General features: G+C 40.6%; 1 protein-coding gene across 2 annotated transcripts in view; it reads right to left on the bottom strand.

Moving 5' to 3' along the window:
- The window catches only part of UBXN2B (UBX domain protein 2B), a 29,594-nt gene extending 9,346 nt beyond the window's left edge, over nt 1-20,248 (bottom strand). For both annotated transcript variants that reach the window (XM_015097771.3, XM_042254234.1), the window contains exons 1-6: nt 20,142-20,248; nt 13,305-13,408; nt 5,149-5,299; nt 4,282-4,365; nt 2,874-2,983; nt 441-578 (exon numbers count right to left, since the gene is read on the bottom strand). In XM_015097771.3, coding sequence (XP_014953257.3) covers nt 441-578; nt 2,874-2,983; nt 4,282-4,365; nt 5,149-5,299; nt 13,305-13,408; nt 20,142-20,225 — 671 coding nt within the window. In that variant the 5' untranslated portion in view covers nt 20,226-20,248. The remainder of the gene's footprint in view (nt 1-440; nt 579-2,873; nt 2,984-4,281; nt 4,366-5,148; nt 5,300-13,304; nt 13,409-20,141) is intronic.
- Nucleotides 20,249-22,926: the final 2,678 nt, after the last annotated feature.

Below are 22,926 nucleotides of genomic sequence, written 5' to 3'. Positions count from 1 at the left end.
CAGTCCTGGGATTTCTTTGGAAGGACTGATGCTGAGGCTGAAGCTCCAATACTTTGGCCACCTGATGCAAAGAGTTGACTCATTGGAAAAGACCCTGATATTGGGAGGGATTGGGGGCAGGAGAAGGGGACGACAGAGCATGAGATGGTGGGATGGCATCATCGACTCGATGGATATGAGTTTGAGTGAACTCTGGGAGTTGGTGGACAGGGAGGCCTGGCGTGTTGCGACTCATGGGGGTCGCAAAGAGACGGACACGACTGAGCGATTGAACTGAAGTATAACATTACTTATTAACACTATCACCAAAATTGCACATCTGATTCCATCAGCGAGGTCTTCACAATTCGTATCTTAGTTTTTAATCTCTAGGTTATTGTGCCCTCAAAGAAAATTCATGTTGAACAAAGACAAGTATTTTTCTCACTTTAGTATTTTACCTTCCAAGTTTCTGTCCTTCTCCACTAAAAGCCTTGAACCTCAACCTAGGCTTTACGTATTCTTGATCCTGATGGTCCTCCATGTCCAAATTCAAGTGTCCTCCATGAACCAGTCGCTGAAGCTCCAGGGGAATCTCTCTTAAAAAAAGAAAACCCACAATGAGATATGACCACACATCTGTCAGAATGGCGTTCACCAAACAGAGCACAAATAACAAGTGCTGGCAAGGATGTAGGGAAAAGAGAACCTGTATCCTGTTGCTGGGAGTGCTTCTGACAGAGCGCTGAGCTGTGGGATGGCATTTATAGCTCGGTCAGCATTAGAAAAGGGCCCCAGGACCTAATAGGTAGTGCCGTATTTCTTTCTAAACACCCTGGCGGAAGGCTGGAAGTTTGACAGGGGTGGTTTTGATTATCGTCTGATTCGTGTGTGACACCCTCCCGCAGGCAACTGTTGTTTTTTTTGTATTGTATTAACATGCTTTGAACTTTTCAGGAACTCACCTGCCATATAAACCAAAGAAAGATTGTACTTTGTTTTGTCTGGAACTTAATCAAGTCTCTGACTGCAATACCATGTATAGTAATGAAGTTGTTAACTTCACACACCTCACTACTCCATTACTCTGATTTATGTTGTCATATCTACATGATAAGTACTAGACTGCACACAGGTGTGCAGTCTGTGTGTTTGCGTGCTCTGTTCCCCAGTCATGTCCAACTCTTTGAAACCCCATAGACTATAGCTCACCTGGCTCCTCTGTCTATGGGATTTTCCAAGCAAAAATACTAGAGTGGGTTGCCATTTCCTCCTCCAGGGGATCTTCCCAACCCAGGGGTCTAACCCAAGTCTCCTGCCTTGGCAGGTGGATTCTTCACCACTGAGCTATCCAGGAACCAAGCTACCTACTTTGTTATATTTTGGTTATGTTATATATTGAAATATGTGTAATTTCATGATAAATTACCTTCCTTTACTTCTTCACCATATTTAAGATGTTACATGTAACTTTTAGATATAATATGCATAGATTGATTATTTTATCTATAAACACTTCCTTGAGGATAGTAAAGATGGTGTTATAAAATATGTCATAAAGCAGGCGGCAATGATTATACAGCTGACAACCACTATCTGACCATCAATCATTTTTTTCAAGGTGCCTTTTCTAAGATTGTTCTTGATCATAATTTGAACTTGAGGATACAGTGTGGCTCAAATGAAAACATCCCTTTGGTATTCCAAGACCGAACGTTAGCCTACAAAGTTCATGGAGTATTTATTTTCATTTAATAATAAATTAGTTTGGATTTTATGGATAGCACACTCATCATCGACATGGTCCTTCCTTCTCCCATCCTGAAGTAAGCGTTATTTCAACAGTCCTGTTGATCTTCACCAGGCAGACGACCACTCCCCCCGGCCCCAGCTGCTCCCAGTATGCTCAGTGACTCTGCAAACTCCCAAGCCCATGGCCCTGACCTCACCTCTTGACCTTGCACTTACCACCAGCACACACTGCCTGCCGGGACAGCCTCCCACGTTTCTCAATGACTTCCTTCCCAATTACAGCATGTCTTACGAAACCTTCTTTGGTATTCTGACATTATATGGGAGAATTCAACTTCAAAATCCAAGCAAATTAATGTCCTAAAATGCCTTTCCTTCAGAGTTCCACCTCCACTCCCCTCCTACCACTCTGCTAGGATTTCACCACCTGGAAAAGCCCCACCTTCAACTCCTGGATGGAGAGTAGCCTCCTGTTCTGAGCCCTTCACTGCTACTCATGTTTCCCAGCTCATAACCAGCCTGATGTTTCTTTCGCTGTAAAAGGGATGATCACTTTTCAGCTAGTGAAAATAAACAGCTCTTGTAGCAAAATCACTCAAGTCCTTGTCCTTCAGCCACAAGGGCTGGTGAGTTACAACGTTCTTTAGATGGGTCAGGGCACTGTAAATCTGGTTTCAAAAATTTTAACTTCAAACTAACCTTCTGAATTCTTCTGCCAGCAGTAATGCCATTTAAAAAGATTTCTAATATAAGCGGCTTTCAGGCATACATGCAGTGAGTTACCCTGTCAACAGTAAGCAGGACAGCGGCTTAGCAGATGGGCAGACACCTACCGATCAATTCACAAATTCATGACACTACGATGCTGCTTCTCAGAACTGGGACCACAGCTTCATGAGATTTTAAAAGGAACCAATATCTACTGCTCCCCCCACCAAGTTAAGAACCAGTGACTTATAGATACCAATGTGTCCTTTATATACTTAAAATACCCTTTCCCCGAGCAACTATTTACAGAATATATTCCAGTATTTCACTCTTAAAAACCAGTGGAGCACTTCTGACTGGTGGTCTGTTTAAAAAAACAAACAAACAAAACTTCCACCCTCAGTAATAGACAAAATCTAAGTAACATATCTTACCCTCTCTTAACAGACTCCAGAAACTGGGCATTTGTTGGGTCACTGTAAGGTCTCAATTCTCCATCATCCAAGCTGAAACCATTGCTCCACAGTTTAAGCAAAATTTGAACCTTTCGAGCATAGAAAAAAGAAATACAAGAATGTACCTGCATTACACAATTTTACTTTTCAAACACGTTATTTACTACTTACTTAGAGTATGAAGTATATACTTCCCTGGTGGTCCAGCGGTTAAGAATCTGCCTGCCAATGCTAAGGAAACCGGTTCGACCCCTGGTTGGGGAGCTAAGATCCCATGTGCTGCAGGGCAACGAAGTCCATGTGCCACAATTAGAGCCCAAGCTCTAAAGCCTGTGCTCCACAAGAGAACCCACTGCAATGAGAAGCCTGTACACCGCAACTAGAAAGTAGCCCCCATTCACTTCAACTATAGAAAGCCCATGCAGCACTGAAGACCTGATGCAGCCAAAAATAAATTAAAAAGAAAAAAACAATCAAATATTTAAAAATATATACAAAGCTTTTTGTACTAGCCTTTATTCAGGTCAAATAAAGACATAAATGGAACCATGTGTGCTTCCTGAGATTTGTATTTGGCTTGACAAATTGACAATGGCTGAAGTATCAAAGGTGCCCCTGTTGGAGCCTGGCCTTGAAGTACAATTATTTCTAGTTCATTGAGAAGACCAAAGTCATGAGAGAAGCCACTGCCACTCCACATCCACTCTTCCCCTTCATCTGTACTCATATTCTTCTCTGCTTCATGCCAGGGAGCACGATGGAATCTCCAGCGACCCTCCAAAGTAAACTACTCATCATGTTGAAAATGAGACGGTTAACTCCAAAATTTCAAAAAGCAAAAACAAAGACTGACTTTAGGTATTTCTACGTTTGTCCGTACGTGTTGTGTCCATCTCTTTCCAACCATGTGGACTGCAGCCTGCCAGGTTCCCCTGTCCATGGGGTTCTCCAGGCAACAAGAGGAAAGTGGACTGCCATTTCCTTCTCCAGGGGATCTTTCCAATCCAGGGATCGAACCCACGTCTCTTGTGTCTCCTGTATTGGCAGGTGACTGAATACGACTTGGGTCACCTGGGAAGCCCAATGTTTCTATGTATATAACTCAGCTAATTCTATACCATGATGGTATGCCGTTTATAATAATTATTATAACATTTATGTAACTCATGACAGTGAATGATACATTCTTTCACAAACGGTTATATATCTCTAAGTGCAAGGCACAGCTGAGATACAAAACATAAAATTTGAATCTGAAAACTTACACATTAGTCTTTTTAATGGATACTTCAAAAAATAACAGAAAAAGATTTTCAATTTTTAATTTTATAACAGTAGTAACTAGCGGCAAAAATGAACAATTTCTGATTTTTATTACTGTACCTACATCTTGCAACTGATTTTCTCCATAGATGTATTCAGACTGCTTACAAAAGGAATTACCCAATCTGTATCCGCCACCTGTAAAAGACTAAAAACACACAGCAAGTGGGTTAAAAATTCAGTCTTATTAAAGCAAAATGTATGATAATGTATGATATATATTTTAAAACTAGATCAATTATAATTAGCCACACTGGTTTATACTTTCCAAGAAATTTTTACATTAAAATAAAGGTCTTATGTTACAGAGATGTATACTCTAGTATATTATTTTCTTCCCATAAAATCATGAGTGACTCAGAAGCTGAAATAACTTATGCCAATCTAAAATAGGAAATACATTCATACACTGAAATAATATTTTTAAGTAGAAACAGGCTTTTAAAACTCACCATTAATCTTTTATAACAAGTCTTATAATAAAATTATAATTCTTGAATCATATTTGACAAAGCATTAAGAGCTTCATAGAGAAAGGAAGAATTTAATAAAGCCAGTATAAATTACCCTGAAGAAAAGCTCCATACTTATTTTATAAGCAGCTTTGATTCAACTGTAATGAAGCAACTGAACTGCACTTTTTATTGTTACACTAATCACAAGCTCTTCTATTTTTCAGGTGAGGTAGCTTATGAAGTAAAAACATTCATATCATATATGGGTTTTTAATCATCACATTCATCACATTCATAGAAATGCTAAGAAACTGCTTTAATTTTTGATTAATAGAAAGTTATAGACTTTGAAAAATAATGGGAATATGTGAAACAGAAACATACAGTTAGAGAAGTAGTGTCTGCAAATAATATAAAAATCTACAGCAGATCAAGTATACTAATACCATGTTTAGTTTTAAAACTTCAGCCCTTACCTTAGATTTGTCATCACCCGAGGCTCTTGTGGCTTCATTCAGAGGGACAGCCCCGTGTTCCCTCGCCTCTCTGAAAAGTTCATTCACAATTTTCCCAGTTGAAGGCTGAACTATATGTAATCCACTGCATTCATGCTCACGTGAATAGAACCTGTAAACATTGTAAAGTTCATGAATAAAAACAGAATGTAAGCATAAACTACTTTAAAGCAAAAGACTAAACAGTCTTAGGAAATGACTTTTATTTAAAGAGAGCCATTTCTACGGCTTTTGTGGAAGTACTTAATTTTAAAATTGGGATCAAAGAATTAAGAAGTAAAGAGTTCATTCATCTACTTTCTCATGGAGTTTGAGGAAATGCTGGTAGCAGGCTCAGCATGCCACCTGAGAACTAGCTTGTCTCTTCCTCCCTCCCTCTCTGTGACTGCTGATCTATTGGCGTGATCCTGGGAGAGCACTGCTGACAGCCAGAAGCTAAGTCTCCTTCCCAGAGGAACCCACATTTCATAGGACTTGGTTAGTGAAGAGCCCTCTAGATTTAGACGATATGAACATCTAAATCCACAGGCCTACATAGAGTTTATTCCTCTGACTGAAAAATTAACCTCCCCCCATGTTAAAGGTTGTAATCTCCCAGTGTTAAAGGGCTTCCTTGGTGGCTCAGATGATAAAGAATCTGCTTGCAATGCAGGAAGCCTGGGTTAGATCCCTGAAGAAGGGCATGGCAACCCACTCCAGTATTCTTGCCTGGAGAATCCCATGGACAGAGGAGCCTGGTGAGCTACAGTCCACGGGGTCGCAAAGAGTCGGACATGACTGAGTGACTAACACTTTCACACTTTTTCACTATGTTAAAGGTAAATAATTCAGACCACAATTTTCTCAATGTGTTAACTATGCAGTGAACCATTTCTCCTCTCTTTTCTATTTCCTCATAAAAGCTTCCTTCACATAAATTAGTACACTATTTTATCTTTCAAGATTTTTTCCAATCAAGAATGTCAGAAAATATAACCAATGAAATATAAACATGGAGCGTTTCAGAATAAGATGAAAATCAAAGCTCATTTCCTTAACTACCCATACCCTCCACTCCAGTTCCCAATCTACACTGAACTGACTCAGAAAATGAAACAGAGGGGGAAAATTCTATCAGCGCTGAAGACCAGGGATAGAGTCACCTTCAAGGCTTTCTCCAAATGAGTTCATGCAAAACGAAACAGGAAAGGGAAGGGAAGCCCTGCTCTCAACTCACTGTCCGTGGAGGAAAGATCCAAGAGGAGAACAGTGGACACCAACAGAACCACACTAACAAGGCTGGTTCACAGCTAGGGGTGGCTGGGTGGACTCCAAGCTCCTGGTGCCCTTGGGGAGGCACCTGAGGTCCAAGTTTAGCCAGAACAGGAACCAACTGAAGCCCTCCTGCCAAGCTGATCCTCAGAGGGCCCCATGCAACAAACCAAGGCCAGGCACTGCCACGGTTGGCTTTAAGACTAGGGTCCGTGCAAGAAGCTAACAGTCATGTAGGAATGTGAGAGCTATAAAGAAATGAGTGCCAAAGAATTGATACTTTCAAACTACGGTGCTAGAGAAGACTCTTGAGAGTTCCCTGGACAGCAAGGAGATCAAACCAGTCAACCCAAAAGGAAATCAACCCTGAATACTCATTGGAAGGACTGATGCTGAAGCTCAAATACTTTGGCCACCTGATGTGAACAGCTGACTCACTGGAAAATGCTGGGAAAGACTGAATGCAGGAGAAATGGGTGACAAAGGATGAGATGGTTGGACGGCATCACCGACTCAATGGACATGAGTTCGAGCAAACTCCGGTAGATGGTGAAGGTAAGGGAGGCCTGGTATGCTGCAGTTGATGGAGTTGCAAAGAGTCGCACACGGTCTGAACAACAGGGCAGAAAGAGTCTGACAGCTGATGCCTTAAATAGCAGTACGAGAAGGGAACGGGAAAGGAGGGAAGGGGACAGAGTGGAGAGCTTCTGCTGCAGGCTCTCCCTGCTGTCCTGGGTCCCTAATCTCAAGAGCCGAGTTACAAAGCTCCTTCCTCTCAGTCTTGGTAAGAAAGACCTTACAGGAAAAACTGGGCACAGGAAAAGATTTACTAACTTCTTTATGGCCTCCGAATTTTTATTACCAGTATAAGAAATCTCTGCCTGCCTTGAGGTCTATTTTCTTCCAGAAATTTTATTGTTTCCCTTTTATATTTAGATCCACAATCCATCTTTCGTCTCTTTCATAAGTATGCCTATATACTTACTTCTCTCTTGCTCTATTTAACTCATCTGATCATCATTTGTCTCTGCCCAGAGATAACAACTTCCTTTGTAGGGATGACTCTCAAATATAGGTTTTCAGAGCCTCTTACTTATGGTCCAGTGCTGAACTGAAAAGCATCTACTTGAATCCAGTTCATCTCTTCCCATGAACAATCACATTTTCCTTAGGTACTAGATTAAGAACTTTTCAGAGTTCTCTCCCATTCTCTTACTCTCTTTTCCATGTCACCACATTTCTATTCCACATCATCATGTTTCTACAATAAATTCTTTTGAAAGTATCCACACCAAATGTCACTCTTTCTCCTCCATTCCACCGACATCACCCTAATCCTAATCCTAAATTTTACCAGCATACTCTTTGGGATCACTGCAGTTGTTTTTTCTCTTGATGTCTTATCTTGTTTTCCCCATTACTCTTTATTTAATATGGTACTGCCAGTCCTATTTTTCTAAAGGTATTATAATAATAACTAACATTTATCATAAAAAGCCTCTTGATGAAAGTGAAAGAGGAGAGTGAAAAAGTTGGCTTAAAGCTTCAACATTCAGAAAACGAAGATCATGGCATCCGGTCCCATCACTTCATGGCAAATAGATGGGGAAACAGTGGGAACAGTGTCAGGCTTTATTTTTCTGGGCTCCAAAATCACTGCAGATGGTGACTGCAGCCATGAAATTAAGATGCTTACTCCTTGGAAGAAAAGTTATGACCAACCTAGACAGTATATTCAAAAGCAGAGACATTACTTTGCCGACTAAGGTCCATCCAGTCAAGGCTATGGTTTTTCCTGTGGTCATGCATGGATGTGAGAGTCAGACTGTGAAGAAGGCTGAGCGCCAAAGAATTGATGCTTTTGAACTGTGATGTTGGAGAAGACTCTTGAGAGTCCCTTGGAGTGCAAGGAGATACAACCAGTCCATTCTGAAGGAGATCAACCCTGGGATTTCTTTGGAAGGAATGATGCCAAAGCTAAAACTCCAGTACTTTGGCCACCTCATGCGAAGAGTTGACTCATTGGAAAAGACTCTGATGCTGGGAGGGATTGGGGGCAGGAGGAGAAGGGGACGACCGAGGATGAGATGGCTGGATGGCATCACGGACTCGATGGACGTGAGTCCGAGTGAACTCCGGGAGATGGTGATGGACAGGGAGGCCTGGCGTGCTGCGATTCGCGGGGTCGCGAAGAGCTGGACACGACTGAGCGACTGAACTGAACTGAACATTTATCAAGTGTTCATTTAATCCTCATAAAAATGGCATTAACTCCACTGTACAAATAAGAAATACTGAAGTTTAAAGAATTAAAAGACTTGTCCACTGCCAACATCTTATTAGAACAGAGAGGAGAAAAACAACTGAGGTGCATCTACGACTAGAAACAAAGTTTTTATCACTATAATTTTTATTGTAAAATTTACAGTAAAACCATACACTGGCTTTCCCCTTTCCACATAAGCACAGCTTTCCTTGGCCTTCCAGGCTGGCTGTGCTGTGGCAGCATCCAGGACTGGACATGTAATTTGTGGGCCCAGCACCAAAATGAAAGTGGGAGTCTCCTGTTCAAAATGTGTTAAGAATTTCAAGAGAGTAAGAGCAAAGTTTTCCAGCAAATGAAAACTGGAAAAGGTCAGTTTTCATTCCAATCCCAAAGAAAGGCAATGCCAAAGAATGTTCAAATTACCACACAACTGCACTCATCTCACATGCTAGCAAAGTAATGCTCAAAATTTTCAACAGTATGTGAACCAAGAACTTCCAGATCTTCAAGTTGGATTTAGAAAAGGCAGAGGAACCAGAGATCAAACTGCCAAATCCAATGGATCATAGAAAAAGCAAGAGAATTTCAGAAAAACATCTACTTCTGCTTCACGGACTACACTAAAGCCTTTAACTGTGTGGATCACAACAAACTGTGGAAAATCCTTAAAGAGATGGGAACACCACAATACCCTACCTGCCTCCTGAGAAATCTGTATGCAAGTCAAGAAGCAACAGTTAAAACCAGACGTAGAACAATGGACTGGTTTCAAATTGGGAAAGGAGTAAGTCAGGGTTGTATATTGTCACCTTGCTTATTTAACTTATATACAGTGTACATCCAGCAAGATGCTGGGCTGGATAAAGCACAAGCTGGAATCAAGATTGCCAGGAGAAACATCAATAATCTCAGATATGAGATGACACCACTCTTATGGCAGAAAGCAAAGAAGAACTAGAGTCTCTTGATTAAGTGAAAGAGGAGCGTGAAAAATCTGGCTTAAAACTTAACATTCAAAAAACTAAGACCATGGCATCTGCTCCCATCACTTCATGGCAAATAGTTGGGGAAACAGTGAAAACAATGAAAGACTTTAATTTCTTGTGTTCCAAAAATCACTGCAGATGGTGACTGCAGCCATGAAATTAAAAGACGCTTGGCTCCTTGGCAGAAAAGCTATGACCAACCTAGAGAGCATATTTAAAAAGCAGAGACGATTTTACCAACAAAGGTCCGTATGTCAAAGCTGTGATTTTTCCAGTAGTCTTGTATGGATGTGAGAGTTGGACCATAAAGAAAGCTGAGCGCCAAAGAATCGACGCTTTTGAACTGTGGTGTTGGTGAAGACTCTTGAGTCTCTTGGACAGTGAGATCAAATCAGTCAATCCTAAAGGAAATCAGTCCTGAATATTCATTGGAAGGACTGATGCTGAAGTTGAAACTCCAAAACTTTGGCCACCTGATGCAAATAACTGACTCACTGAAAAAGACCCTGATGCTGGGAAAGATTGAAGGCAGGAGAAGGAGGGGAGGACAGAGGATGAGATGGTTGGATGGCATCACCAATTCAATGGACATGAGTTTGAGCAAACTCTGGGAGTTGGTGATGGACAGGGAAGCCTGGCATACTGCAGTACATGGGGTTGCAAAAAGTTGGACACGACTGAGTGACTGAACTGAACTGAAGAGCAAAGCATTAAAGCAAGCTCGAGGCTCTTCCCAGTGAAGTTCTCTGGGTGTGCACAGAGGCCCCACATCAATGAAGCAGGCCCTGGAAGCACCCCGCCTGTCCATCCTCACCTGCTACGAGGCTACCCAAGTTCTGCTGCTCCTCTTCAGCTCCCTCCTGTCATGTTTATTACTTTTTCCTTCTAGGCCTATTCTGTCCCTTATCTTCTAGTCATTTTTAAAGGCCCAGCCAGGTATCCACACTGTGCCAGATACTGTGGACACCTGTCTCACTAAATTTGCAAAACCATACTAGGATCTAATGACTTGTAGGGAACATTTTTTTAAGTTCTTATATTTTTGAAGAAGAAGAGTTACATTTTTGAAGTCCTATTTGTGACAGAGAACCTTTTGTGGATGAATATGTAAAAGCAGGTGTCAGGTTGTCTTCTGTGAACTTTTCTGTAGATCCTGTCCCTCATTTTCTTTAAAACAGATCAAGTTATGTTTAGACTACTGAAAGTTCACATGATGGTCACACTGAAAATATACTGGCTTAAAACAACAATGAACAGATGCATGTTTTGATATTTAAAGTTGTCCAAGGAGGTGGACCATTTCTGTACCAGACCAAGCAGCAGACATGCAATGAAATCAGGCAGATGTCATTGCCAAATGTGAAGCCAACAGAACCGCACACTTTCTATTCAAAAATATCACACTTAGCAAAAAGAAAAGATGGCCAATAATTTGGTTTGCAGTTGTATTTTAAGCGGATCAAACATAGCATAAGCCTCAATATATTTAATGCAGCTCCTCCTTTTGGACAAATAATTCTAGAAATCATATCTGAGGCACTAAGTCCTTAAAAATCGCCTTATCAAATTGTAAACATTAATGGCAACACTGTGTCAGCATAAAATAAAAAACAATTCACTGAAATATTTTAAGGATTATATTTGAATCCTTAAGGAAAATATTAATGTACTAATCTTAAGAAGTCAAATATTTTGATTTTTTATACCAGCAAATCAAGTCATTCAAAAACTGGTTCAAATTGGGGAAGAATAGTCAAATAAGCTATGAGTAAAACTTTGGTACATTAATATTTTAAGCACTTTCAAAGTTTCAGAGACTGTACAAATTAAGGAAGCAGCTAAAATATATATATATATGTCTGTGTATATATAATACACATGTATTATATAAACATGTATACATAATATACATTATATAAATGCCTATATAATACACATATATAAATGTCTGTGTATATATAATACATACACATTATATAAATGTCTGTGCATAATATATATCATACACATATATACACACATACACATATAATACATATATTATACATATATCTGTGTGTATATATATATCAGGTAAACTTGAGTGAAAGGGAAGGATATTCAAGCTGTGCCAAGATGACCAATCTGCAGACAATAAAGGAAAGACTGTACCTTCTGGTGGAGTGATGGTGGCGGTCAGCACCCTAACCGAGTGAACAGGGCACCAAGAGTGGGGGAACCCGAAACCATATGGCTCCCGGTGTAAGATAACACACAGCAGACAATATCACTAAGTAGTACTCCAGACAAGCATGTTTAACAAGACAGTCTTGACAAGCATGTTTAACGAGAATCTAACTGTGAGGAAACAGTGACCTTGGGCCCAGCTCTTCAATGTCAACATAATAAGCTTTAAACAAATGAGCTAAAAGCAGACAATAGAAAGGTGGGAAGAATGCTCTGGATTCAGATTGAAAACAGGCACCATCAGTGAAATGCATGACTCCTAAATCCTCAAAGCCTCTAAGAGTATCTGATTATGGACTATGTATTAAATGACATGCAGTTAGTGCTCATTTTCTAAGGTGTGAGACGTTACAAGGAGTGTTTGCGTCTTATTGGGTGTGGACTGCAGCCTCTAGGGATGAAGTGCTATCACGGCTGCAATTTACTTTCAAGTGGCTGAGTAACAAAGAGTGTGTGCACCAATGAACTGCTATAGCATATAAACAACCGGTGAATATCGGAGCAGACACAGTCTATGCTCATTACCCTAATCCTTTGATTATCTATGTATTTGAAAAATTGTAAAATAAAAAAGTTGGGGTGAAAATTATAAATTATAAGTGTTATTCTTTCCATTCAGGTCTGGAAGGAAAGAGGTTATTTTATCTCCCCTACAGGAAGAAGGCAGGCAGAATAGTGACAAACAAAAAAAGTAATTTCCAGTGAATTTTTCAACTTCTGGAAAAATAAGACTTTCTGAGAATGAGATGTAATGGGGAAATTCAAGTTTCTCCCTAGTAATGAGATTTGTGTACTAAAAAGACATTAACGAATATATACATGGAAATAAGAAAACTCATGACAATAAAATATACCTGGTTTCCATCTCTTAAATCTTCACTGTTGGTTCTTTTTATAGTTCAGGGGTTTTAACAACAGCAAATACTATCTATCACTATTAGATGTATCATCTTCCAATGGAAGGAAAGACAGAGTCCTGAAGTCACAGATTCTTAAATGGAGAACAAAACACATAGAGGAGTTCTACGGATGGACTTTAAGAAACACACAAACCTTTAAAAATGATGGACAAAGCTGTACATAAATGTTCTGGGGGAAAGAGGGTGTAGCTTTTATCAGATCCTCAGTGAGTCCTATGACTCAAAATAGAACCACAGTGCCCAAGAAAAATACTACTCAGTATATTATGCTATGTGAGGTCTATCCAAACATTCAGTATTTAAGATAATTTTCCCAAAATTTTCTTCTTGCTTTCTATTATAGTTTCAGAAACAGTATCTAAAAATATTTAAGAAATTATAGTTAAAAAATTCACAAAGCCATTTAAAATAATGTGGGATTAGTGAACTAAAAAGGGATACAAGTTTGAAAAACAAAACAAAACTTACCTTTGAGGTGCTGTCTGTGGGCTTTTAAAGGCTGTAGCTTTAGGTCTATCAGATTTGGAGGCTTTGCATTTCACTTCATCTTCATATAATTCTGCCAAGGCCAACTACAGAATAACAGATTTGTTATAAAGTATAAAAACATTAGAAATAAACTCTCTGTACAGAAAGTCAGGAGTAGAAAATTAACTTGTAATTGAGTAGTCAAGATTTTTAATGAAAAATGAAGGCTGCTATTTCAGAAGACGACTCCCTTCCAAAATAAAACCACTGCAGCTCTCACTAAAATGTCACACATAGTAGCATAAATTAAAGTTACAATAATAGCTTAATTACTTTCAATGAACTATTCAACAGTTTCAAAAACAATTTTGGTAACAGATTAGTTTCAAAGTTGGAACTATAATTCTTTTACAAATACTTGAAGATGTTTTACACTAATGTCAGCTTGCTCTCTTTAGATCCCATGAAAACATCTCATTTAGTTCAAGTTTTCAAATTCTGAGTACATAAAACAATTTAAAAATTATTCTATTTAAAAGTTTACCAGACATATAAACTTCTAAAGTTTAGGAAAATAAGCTTCTAAAAAATAAAAGACAATGCAATATATATATATAGTTTATATAACTGTTAGAAAGCAGTATTACCAAATTATGCTTTATAGATATATGGCTGGATATCTTCTTCAAAATGAAATCAACAAAGCATACTTTTTGAAACTGCAATCTTAAGAAATTATCAAAATATTTCATTATTGTGTAAGTTATATTGTTTCCACTTTTGACATCCTTGGACAACTCAAAGACTTTCCTTAATGGCCCTTATGGCTATTCAATTAAAACTGGCATGACCCTAATCTTTGGAAAATTAAAAAAACCAAGAAATAACTCTCCTGCAAAACTCAGATTAAGTACTCCTAGAAACATGAGAAATATGAAACAATCTCCAGGGAATCTGTCCTCAGTAGGAAAAGAAAAATAGGGAACTGGGGCAAAGTTAATTTTCTGAAGATTCTATTAGTCAACCTTTAAAATACGCAAGAAACAAGAAAACAAAACTGAAAGGCTTTATTTTTCCCACCTAACTTTTGACCACCACTCCATACACATATGCCAACTTTCATATTTCTATCATGTTAATTTTGCAGGAAACATTAATCATAAAAGTATAGTGTAGCCTAAAAGAATCTTATTAATCCTAACTTAGGTTCTTATGGTGTGAGCTTAAGCAAATTATTTAACTTCTCTGAGTTTTAGTTCCCTCATCTTCTAACGTCTACAATAAAGCGATTACATAATGTATGTGAAGCACAAGGCAAATGCTCCATTACCAGAAGGTAGTATTAAAAACTGCTCCACAATGATTTTTATCACTGTTTCATTTTCCCCAAGATTTTTCTTGCTGCAGTATTATCTATATATCTTCTATGATCTTTTCCTACCTTATCTTCTCCAAAAGGGAGAAACAAACAAACCACCCCCACCATGCACAAAAAAATAAATGAGAGAGATGGACAGAGACAGATACTCTAATTACCTGGACCCAAGGTTTTCAGAAACTTTTACCTTCAAAAATTTTCTTCAAAACGATATTCCTTTATGGATTTCCTCATGAGATAATATTGCTCTATGAATTATTTTTATGCTATTCCTCCATCAATGGAAATGGTATCTGTATGTCAAAGGCCCATTATAGCCATCCTTGACAAAGCCTTTCCTAGTTTTCTTAACTAAAGTGATTTATCTTTTCTAAATCCTTATAGCATATGGCATTCTATTATTGACACATATTAAATATTACATTCTCATCATTTATATACTTTTCTTACTATTTCATCCCCCCTACTAAAATTTAGACTTCCCAAACTGTTTCTAATGCAGAACTGGACAGGCACCCAAAAAATTCTTGTTAAATTATGTATGCTACAACACAACGGGAATCACAAAGAGAGATGGGTAGATAAATTATGCTATAGATTTAAAAACTGAGATATTGGGTTGGACAAAAGTTTGTTTGGTTTTTTTTTTTTTCATAAGCTGTTACGGAAAAAACTGAATGAACTTTTTGGCAAACTCAAAATTTCCTATAGTTTTGTACCTTGTTTTTTGCTTGAAGAAGATCTGAACAAACCCTGTCGATCAAATAATCTTCTATAAAATAAATGAATAATGCAAACAATGCCTTCTGACTCCATGAAGTGTGGAACATATATTAATAAAATAGGAATATGGAGAAAATTACATCAGACCAGGGAGTCCAACGAGCTGAAAGGTCCTAGTTATTTTTGGCACATCATTAACTTAGAAGAAAATGAATGATATTTAAAGGGAATTAATGCAAGGATCCATGATGTCCCTATAGCATCATACGGCATAAATTCATTAGCTAATTAATATTATTTGACATAGCAAATGACACCATATCTGAAGAGAAAATAAACTGATGTACTGGTTAAAACCAATAGAAAATGACAGAAAAATCTCAGTCAAATAAAGAGATAAAAATATATGCATTGTGAAATAATTATGCACTGTTAATTATCAGGACAGATTTCCATGAGCTAAACAACTAAATTATGCAATATTTCAATCACACAGAGAGAATAAAGTATGTAAGCACAGGTAATTTTTTCTCTAGAGCTGGAAATGTGATGAATGTGTGAGAAGAACCTGAAACTGTGGATAAGAATATCAACAACACAGCAAAAGATTCAAAGTACTGGAACTCCCAGTCTTAGAGAGACAACTGCCAGAAGGTATAATGTTATTGTTTACTCGCTCAGTCCTGTTCTTTGTGACCTGGTGGACCTTAGCCTGCAAGGCTCCTCTGTCCATGGGATTTTCCAGGCAAGAATACTGCAGTGGGCTGCCATGCCCACCTCCAGGGGATCTTACCAACCCAGGGACTGAACCAGCATCTCCTATACAGGCGGGCAGATTCTTTACCCCTGAGTCACCTGGGAAGCCCAGAAGGTATAATACAGACTTAAATCTAGAAGAGCGACATCAGCATCACCTGGGGGCCTTTTAAAACTGCAGGTGCTCAAACCCTGCCCTGGACCAAAAGAATCAGAAACTCAGGGTGGGGCTCAGGAATCTGCTTGAGCAAACCGTTCAGGTGACTCTGATGCACGTCAAAACTGAGAACCAAGGATAAGGGACACTGACACCAAGAGGATGAAAGTCCCAGACAGTCTTACTCTTTTCTCACTGACGGAACTCTCTTCTCTGCCCCATCCAAAGCCTATTCCAAACCCTGGTAAGTACTTAAGTTAGCCCCAATTTTTCCCCAACTCCAACCTATATGGAAACAAAGAAATAAAAACAGAAATCTTTCTCTTTTGATATGTATCATTCTGGAGGAAATCTGGAACAGAGTGTACCTAATCTGTTAACTCCATGTGTGTGGATAGAGGGAAGGGCATGACAAGAGACAAAGGGCTCTGAGGACGTTCAGAACTACTAACGAACACTGAGGTCTTGGGGCTGAGTACTGTCACTTTGTCATTACTTTGCCAACAAAGATCTGAATAGTCAAAGCTATGGTTTTTCCAGTAGTCACGTATGAATGTGAGAGCTGGACCATAAAGAAGGCTGAGCGCCAAAGAACTGATGCTTTTGAACTGTGGTGCTGGAGAAGATTCTTGAGAGTCCCTTGGACTACAAGGAGATCAAGCCAGTTAATCCTAAAGGAAATCAACCCTGAATACTCATTGGAAGAACTGATGCTGAAGCTGAAATTCCAACACTTTGACCACCTGATGCAAAGAGCCAACTCATTGGAAAAGACCCTGATGCTGGGAAAGATGGAAGGCAGGAAGAGAAGGGGACAACAGAAGATGAGATGGTTGGATGGCACGACCAACTCGATGCACATGAGCTTGAGCAAGCTCCAGGAGTTGGTGAAGGACAGGGAAGCCTGGCGTGCTGTGGTCCATGGAGTCACAGAGTTGGACACAAATGAGTGATTCAACAACAAGTGCCACTTAAGAGCTTCCCAGGTGGTGCAGAGGAAAGGAACCCACCTACCAGTGCAGGAGATAGAAGAGACGCGAGTTAGATCCCTGGGTAGGGAAGATCCCCTGCAGTAGGAAATGGCAACCCACTCCCAGTATTCTTGCCTGGAGAATCCCATGGACAGAGAAGCCTGGCGGGCTGCAGTCTATGGGGTTACAAAGAGTTGAACACGACTGAGTACCTACACACTGTCACTAACACTCCTGTCCCAAACTTCCCCCTTTAATGTTTCCAATTCTGGAGGAGGAAGGGAGATAAAATCTACTCTTAATGTGGGACCCACAGGAAATTTCTGCTTTTAGAGTCAGAGGCTCACTGCGCTGGGAGGCTTTTGGGGGCCGACCATCCATCTTTCCTGGTGTGGTAAATGAGGAAATCTCTCCTAATTTAGAGGCTGACAAACCCTACACTGCACGGCAGCTGAGAAATAGGCACTAAGCAGTACTTCTGCTTGTTCCAATTAGTAACACACCACCTTTCTCTCCTCAATAATACTGTGAAAGACTCTTCGAGCAAGTTGTCAGGAAATTAAGAAGTATCTACTGAAAACTGAACTAACTGGGTAATGCTTAAAATAAGCACAGCTAGATTAAACAATAAAAAGATAATCCAAAAATATTCACTATCCAAGAAACCAGCTGGGGAGAACATTATCCAATTCTTTTAAACCTTTGATACACACTATTTCTTCATATGTCATTACTTTGGTTCTTTTGTTCTGGGGTTTCTTTGCATATTCTTCACATTCTTATTAAATTCTAAAATAAACATTATCAATACTTAATGTATTTGGAATGCCAAATCACATTCATAAAAAAAAATCAGTTATCTACCTACCGAAAAGTAGATAGGACACTGGAAAAAAAGAGTTTATTTTCTAATTGATGGTGGAAAGGAAGGCATTCTCAAAACTAGCGATATCTACAACATTTCCAACAATTAATCATATCAATCCAGTGGACTCAGTCTAAATTTGACAAGTATGAGGTGATCATTAACCAAGCTATTCTCATTTTTCACATAAGAAGAAATAGATTTAAATTAGACAAAGGATATTAGGTCACATAGTTTTAACTTAATAGCATTAGATGGACTAACCAGTGAAAGTTACAGTATTTTTCTCCTTTAAGGGAAAAAGAACCAAGTATTTAGTAAGCAAGTCTGAGCCAGGGTAATACTGGACTGAAGAGGCACTTTATAGACATTCCTTTATTTCATCCTTGACACCTGTGATCAACAATCCTGAGTTTATGAATAAAGACACAGGATCCGAGAGGTTAGGACATTTCTCCTACACTCAGGTAACTACTAAGCACCAAGGTCAAGAAGCAAGCTGAAGTTGTTCTGACCAGGAACACCATTTTCCCCCAAGGGCACATGCTGCGTCTTAGTGATGCTGGCCTTCAATAGACAAGATCAGGGAGATGAAACCTTCCTACTCCTGGATTCTGTTTACCACTACTAAATTGAGTCATAAATACTGCAAATGTTTTATCAATACACTGAGTTCGTTTCCTAAGCTGACACTGATTACTCCATTCTCCAAATTCATCACTGTATGCACTGCTTATCCTGGCACTCAATCATCCTCCATCTTTAAAGTGTTAGGTTAAATACATGTGTATCTTATTTAGGTAAACAATGGGTAGAAATGCCTTTCACGCTTCTAGGCCCTTCCACGGTGTTCCAGCACCAACTGTGGATTTGATGTACTATTTATCTCTGCATTCCCAGAGCTTAGTAGTATATTACAGGGCAGGTGGTCAACATACATTCGTTTAAAGAAGCAGAATGAAGGTGTGACAATAAAGAATTATAATAGACCTTTTCTACCAAGCCTTGTAGATGGAGTGACATTCATGTTTAATTATAGTCCCCATAGGCATCTGGGGTTTCCCAGGTGGCTCAGTGGTAAAAAAATCCACTTGCCAATGAAGGAGATGGTGGTTCGATCCCTGGGTTGGGAAGATCCCCTGGAGAAGGAAATGGCAATCCACTCCAGTATTCTTGCCTGGAGAATCCCATGGACAGAGGAGCCTGGCGGGCTACAGTCCATGGGGTCGCAAACCGCGACTGAGCACACAGAGATCTTTACTGTTTGAATTTTATCAATCATCTTACAAAGGGACAGTTAAAAAAAACACCCTGAAATGAGTAGCCTGAAGCACCTGGCAGAGCAAGACTCGGGGCGCTGGTATCGAGGCCATTAATGTCAATGTCCTGTAACATTACAAAGTTTTACATCCCCGTTTCTTAGATGCAATGTTTTCTACCCTATAGCAGTTACGACCAGGGTGCGAGCCGACCAGGGTGCGAGCCGTAGGATGAAATACCTTTTTAGTTCACTTTGAAAGGGAAAATCTCTGATTAAAAAGGAACCATTTTTACATTTAAATAAGCCAGAAACAGCATCCGAGAGAAACAAGACCAAACCGTTACATTTAAATAAGCCAGAAACAGCATCCGAGAGAAACAAGACCAAACCGGCTTCCCTGTGACTCGACTTCCCCACGGCCACCTCAGAGTTTCCTTCTGCAGAAGTCTGACCGGAGCGTCAACCAGTGAAGCATTCAACTGACCCTTCAAAGAAGCCATTCGGAATCAACAGATGCTTCTTAAACGGCAAGAGGGGTGGAGGGGAAACGCCGCCGGGACACCTGAGAGCGCGGGGCGCCGACACTCGTTTCTCCCGACGCCCCTGCCCGGCGTGCTGCCCGGGGGAGACCCACGGAGTCCGAGTTCGGTCCCCGGGCGGGTCTGAGGAAGCTCGACCGCGACCGGAACGGCCCCACACATTCCCCAGCCGCACCGCCCGCCGCACCTGCAAGTCCCGCGCGCTTGGGGGCCGCGGCCCCGCCGCCCTCGGCGCCTCCTCGCCCGCCTCTCCGCCGCCGCCCTCCGCCATCTTTCACCGCTCCCGGCGCCGCCGCCGACGCGCCTCCCGCGACTTCCGGGGCCGGTTGCCTGGCAACGGCGGGGCGGGGCGGTCCCTGTGAGCCCCCGCCTCCCCCGCCCCCCCGCGCGCCCCTCTTCCGGCACCCGCCCACCTGTCCGGTACTGCTCCTTTCCTTAAAGGAAGTTGGCTCAGAGTTTTCCCTTCTGAGAAGGGCAGCACGGACTTGCGGATTTCTTTACCCAGTGGTGGCAATGACTTCTGGAGAGTTCATCTGATGGAAAGTGCCACCTTACTTTTCCAATCTCGGTCATATTCTCTCGTTTCCCTGCCAAGGATTGGGTGGCGCGTCGTCCCCAAAGCGTGAAGTGTTGTTGAGAAAGAACCCCGTAAACTCTCTTTGCGATTGAGCTGCTGCTGCTGCTGCTAAGTCGCGTCAGTCGTGTCCGACTCTGTGCGACCCCATAGACCGCAGCCAACCAGGCTCCCCCGTCCCTGGGATTCTCCGGGCAAGAACACGAGTGGGTTGCCATTTCCTTCTCCAGTGCATGAAAGTGAAAAGTGAAACTCAAGTCACTCAGTCTTGTCCGACTCTTCGCGACCCCATGGACTGCAGCCCACCAGGCTCCTCCGCCCATGGGATTTTCCAGGCAAGAGTACTGGAAGGGGGTGCCATTGCCTTCTCCGGCGATTACAGCTAGAGACTCCTAAATTCTCTTTATTCATCTGTTATTTGTTCAAACTCCTGTCTTATCACAGGTTTTTTCTATGACCCCAGACACAAAAGTGAAAAGGAAGTAGTCCTGGTCATTATAAACCTCACAGTCTAGCGGAGGAAAAGAGATATAAACAGAGTAAATGCCATTTGCAGTGAAACTTTGCAGGAAATGTTAGGAGTGGAATATGGGTGTGAAGCGAAATATTCTGTTCGCACCTGCTGCGTACACCGTGCTGGGTGCGTTCTTTGTGTTCTCTTGTCTACTGCTCTAGGTGAGTATTGTTATTCCGTGTTATACCCGAGGAAAACTGATGACAAGTAACCACTAAATTCACCCTGTTGTGAATGGTGGTAGCGGATAAGCCTTGCATTTGTTGGTTATCCCAATGTTCTTTTTAGTACAATATTTGTTGTTCAGCCGCTCTGTCGTGTCGCACTCTGCAACCCCACGGACTGCAGTATGCCAGGCTTCCCTGTCCTTGACTGTCTCCAGGAGTTTGCTCAAACTCATGTCCGTTGAGTCGGTGATGCCATCCAACCATCTCGTCCAACATCTTGTCCAATAAGTACAACCGTCTTTTTCAATTAGTACAACATTCTGCCCTAGAAATCCCTGGATCTTCCTTATATCCCATAAAGCCAATGGCATTTTGCCCCAGTCTTGAAGGATAAGTGCTCCTGATAAACTTTGAACCTAAAAGGACCACAGGGAAAGACATGGGTTTGAAATACCATGTTCATGCTGGTAAAATACCACATGGCTGAACCTTAGGAGAAATGATAAAAGATGGTTGGGGTTGGAGCATGTGATTGCCATCTAGTCTGGAGATGCAGGACAGGTGCTGAGGGGTCTCGCCTTAGTGAAAAGATCAAATATTATGCACTGGGCCAATGATTCTCAAGGCTCATGCACAGAGAATTCCCCTCCCATTCGCAATGCAGGAACTCAGATTTAGTTAGTATGGGAGCCCAGTCAGGCATATTTTTTAAGATGCTCCCCATGTGGACTTTGTCTCTGGCCATGACAGTGTTCCTGATACTGGATTTGCCTTCCCCTCCCAACAATGAAAACACTAGACAAAATAAATGAAACGATTATTTTCAGACACCGAACTACAGGCAGTACAGATCTGTGCTGTGCCAGAGAAGGGAAACAAGCGAGATGAGCTATGTTTGTCCTGGCTTTCTGCCTGGAACTCTCCTACAATGCTGGTGAAATGGAGAATGGTGCAGCTACTTTGGAAAATAGTTTCTTCTAAAGTTAAGTATTCACTTATCTTAAGACCCAGCATTGACCCTCCCAAGTATTGACCCAAGAGGAATGAAAACATATGTTGATGAAAATATTTGTATCTAAATATTCATAGAAGCTTTACTCATAATAGCTCCAAACTGGAAACTATCCAAATGTCCATCAACAAATGAACGAATAACATTTTGAGAAATTTCATAGCACAGACTACTACTCAACAGTAAAAAGGAAGAAATTACTGATTCACACACCATAACTGAATCTCAAAGCCATGATCTTGAGTAAAAGAAGTCAGATGCAAAAAAGTAAATATTGTCTAGTTCAATGTGTATGAGATTCTAGAGCAGGGAAAACTTATCTTTACTGATGGAAAGCTGGCAGTAAATTGCTTGGGGCCAACTCTTTGGGAAATGATAAACTTGGGGAATTTGACCGACAAAGGATATGTGGGAACTATTTGTGGTGATGAAAATGTTTTATATCTTTATTGGTAGTGATAGTTACATACATGTGTGTGTATTTGTCAAAAACATATTGAACTATATACTTAAAATGAGTGTAATTTATTATATGTAAATCATACATTTATACAATTGGTTGAACCCCACACCCCAGATGATTCTGTTGCACAGCCATGGTTAAGAACCACTGGTCTTAGGCAATTGGGAGCCATTAAGTGATTTGTGATTTAAAAAGATAACAGATGCCTCAGTGTGCAAGATGAGTAAGAATCACAAAATTAG

This window comes from Ovis aries, chromosome 9 (genome assembly GCF_016772045.2).
Source record: "Ovis aries strain OAR_USU_Benz2616 breed Rambouillet chromosome 9, ARS-UI_Ramb_v3.0, whole genome shotgun sequence".
Classification (NCBI taxonomy): domain Eukaryota; kingdom Metazoa; phylum Chordata; class Mammalia; order Artiodactyla; family Bovidae; genus Ovis; species Ovis aries.
Note: the sequence above shows the minus strand (reverse complement) of the source record. Positions and strands in the feature narration are given on the sequence as shown.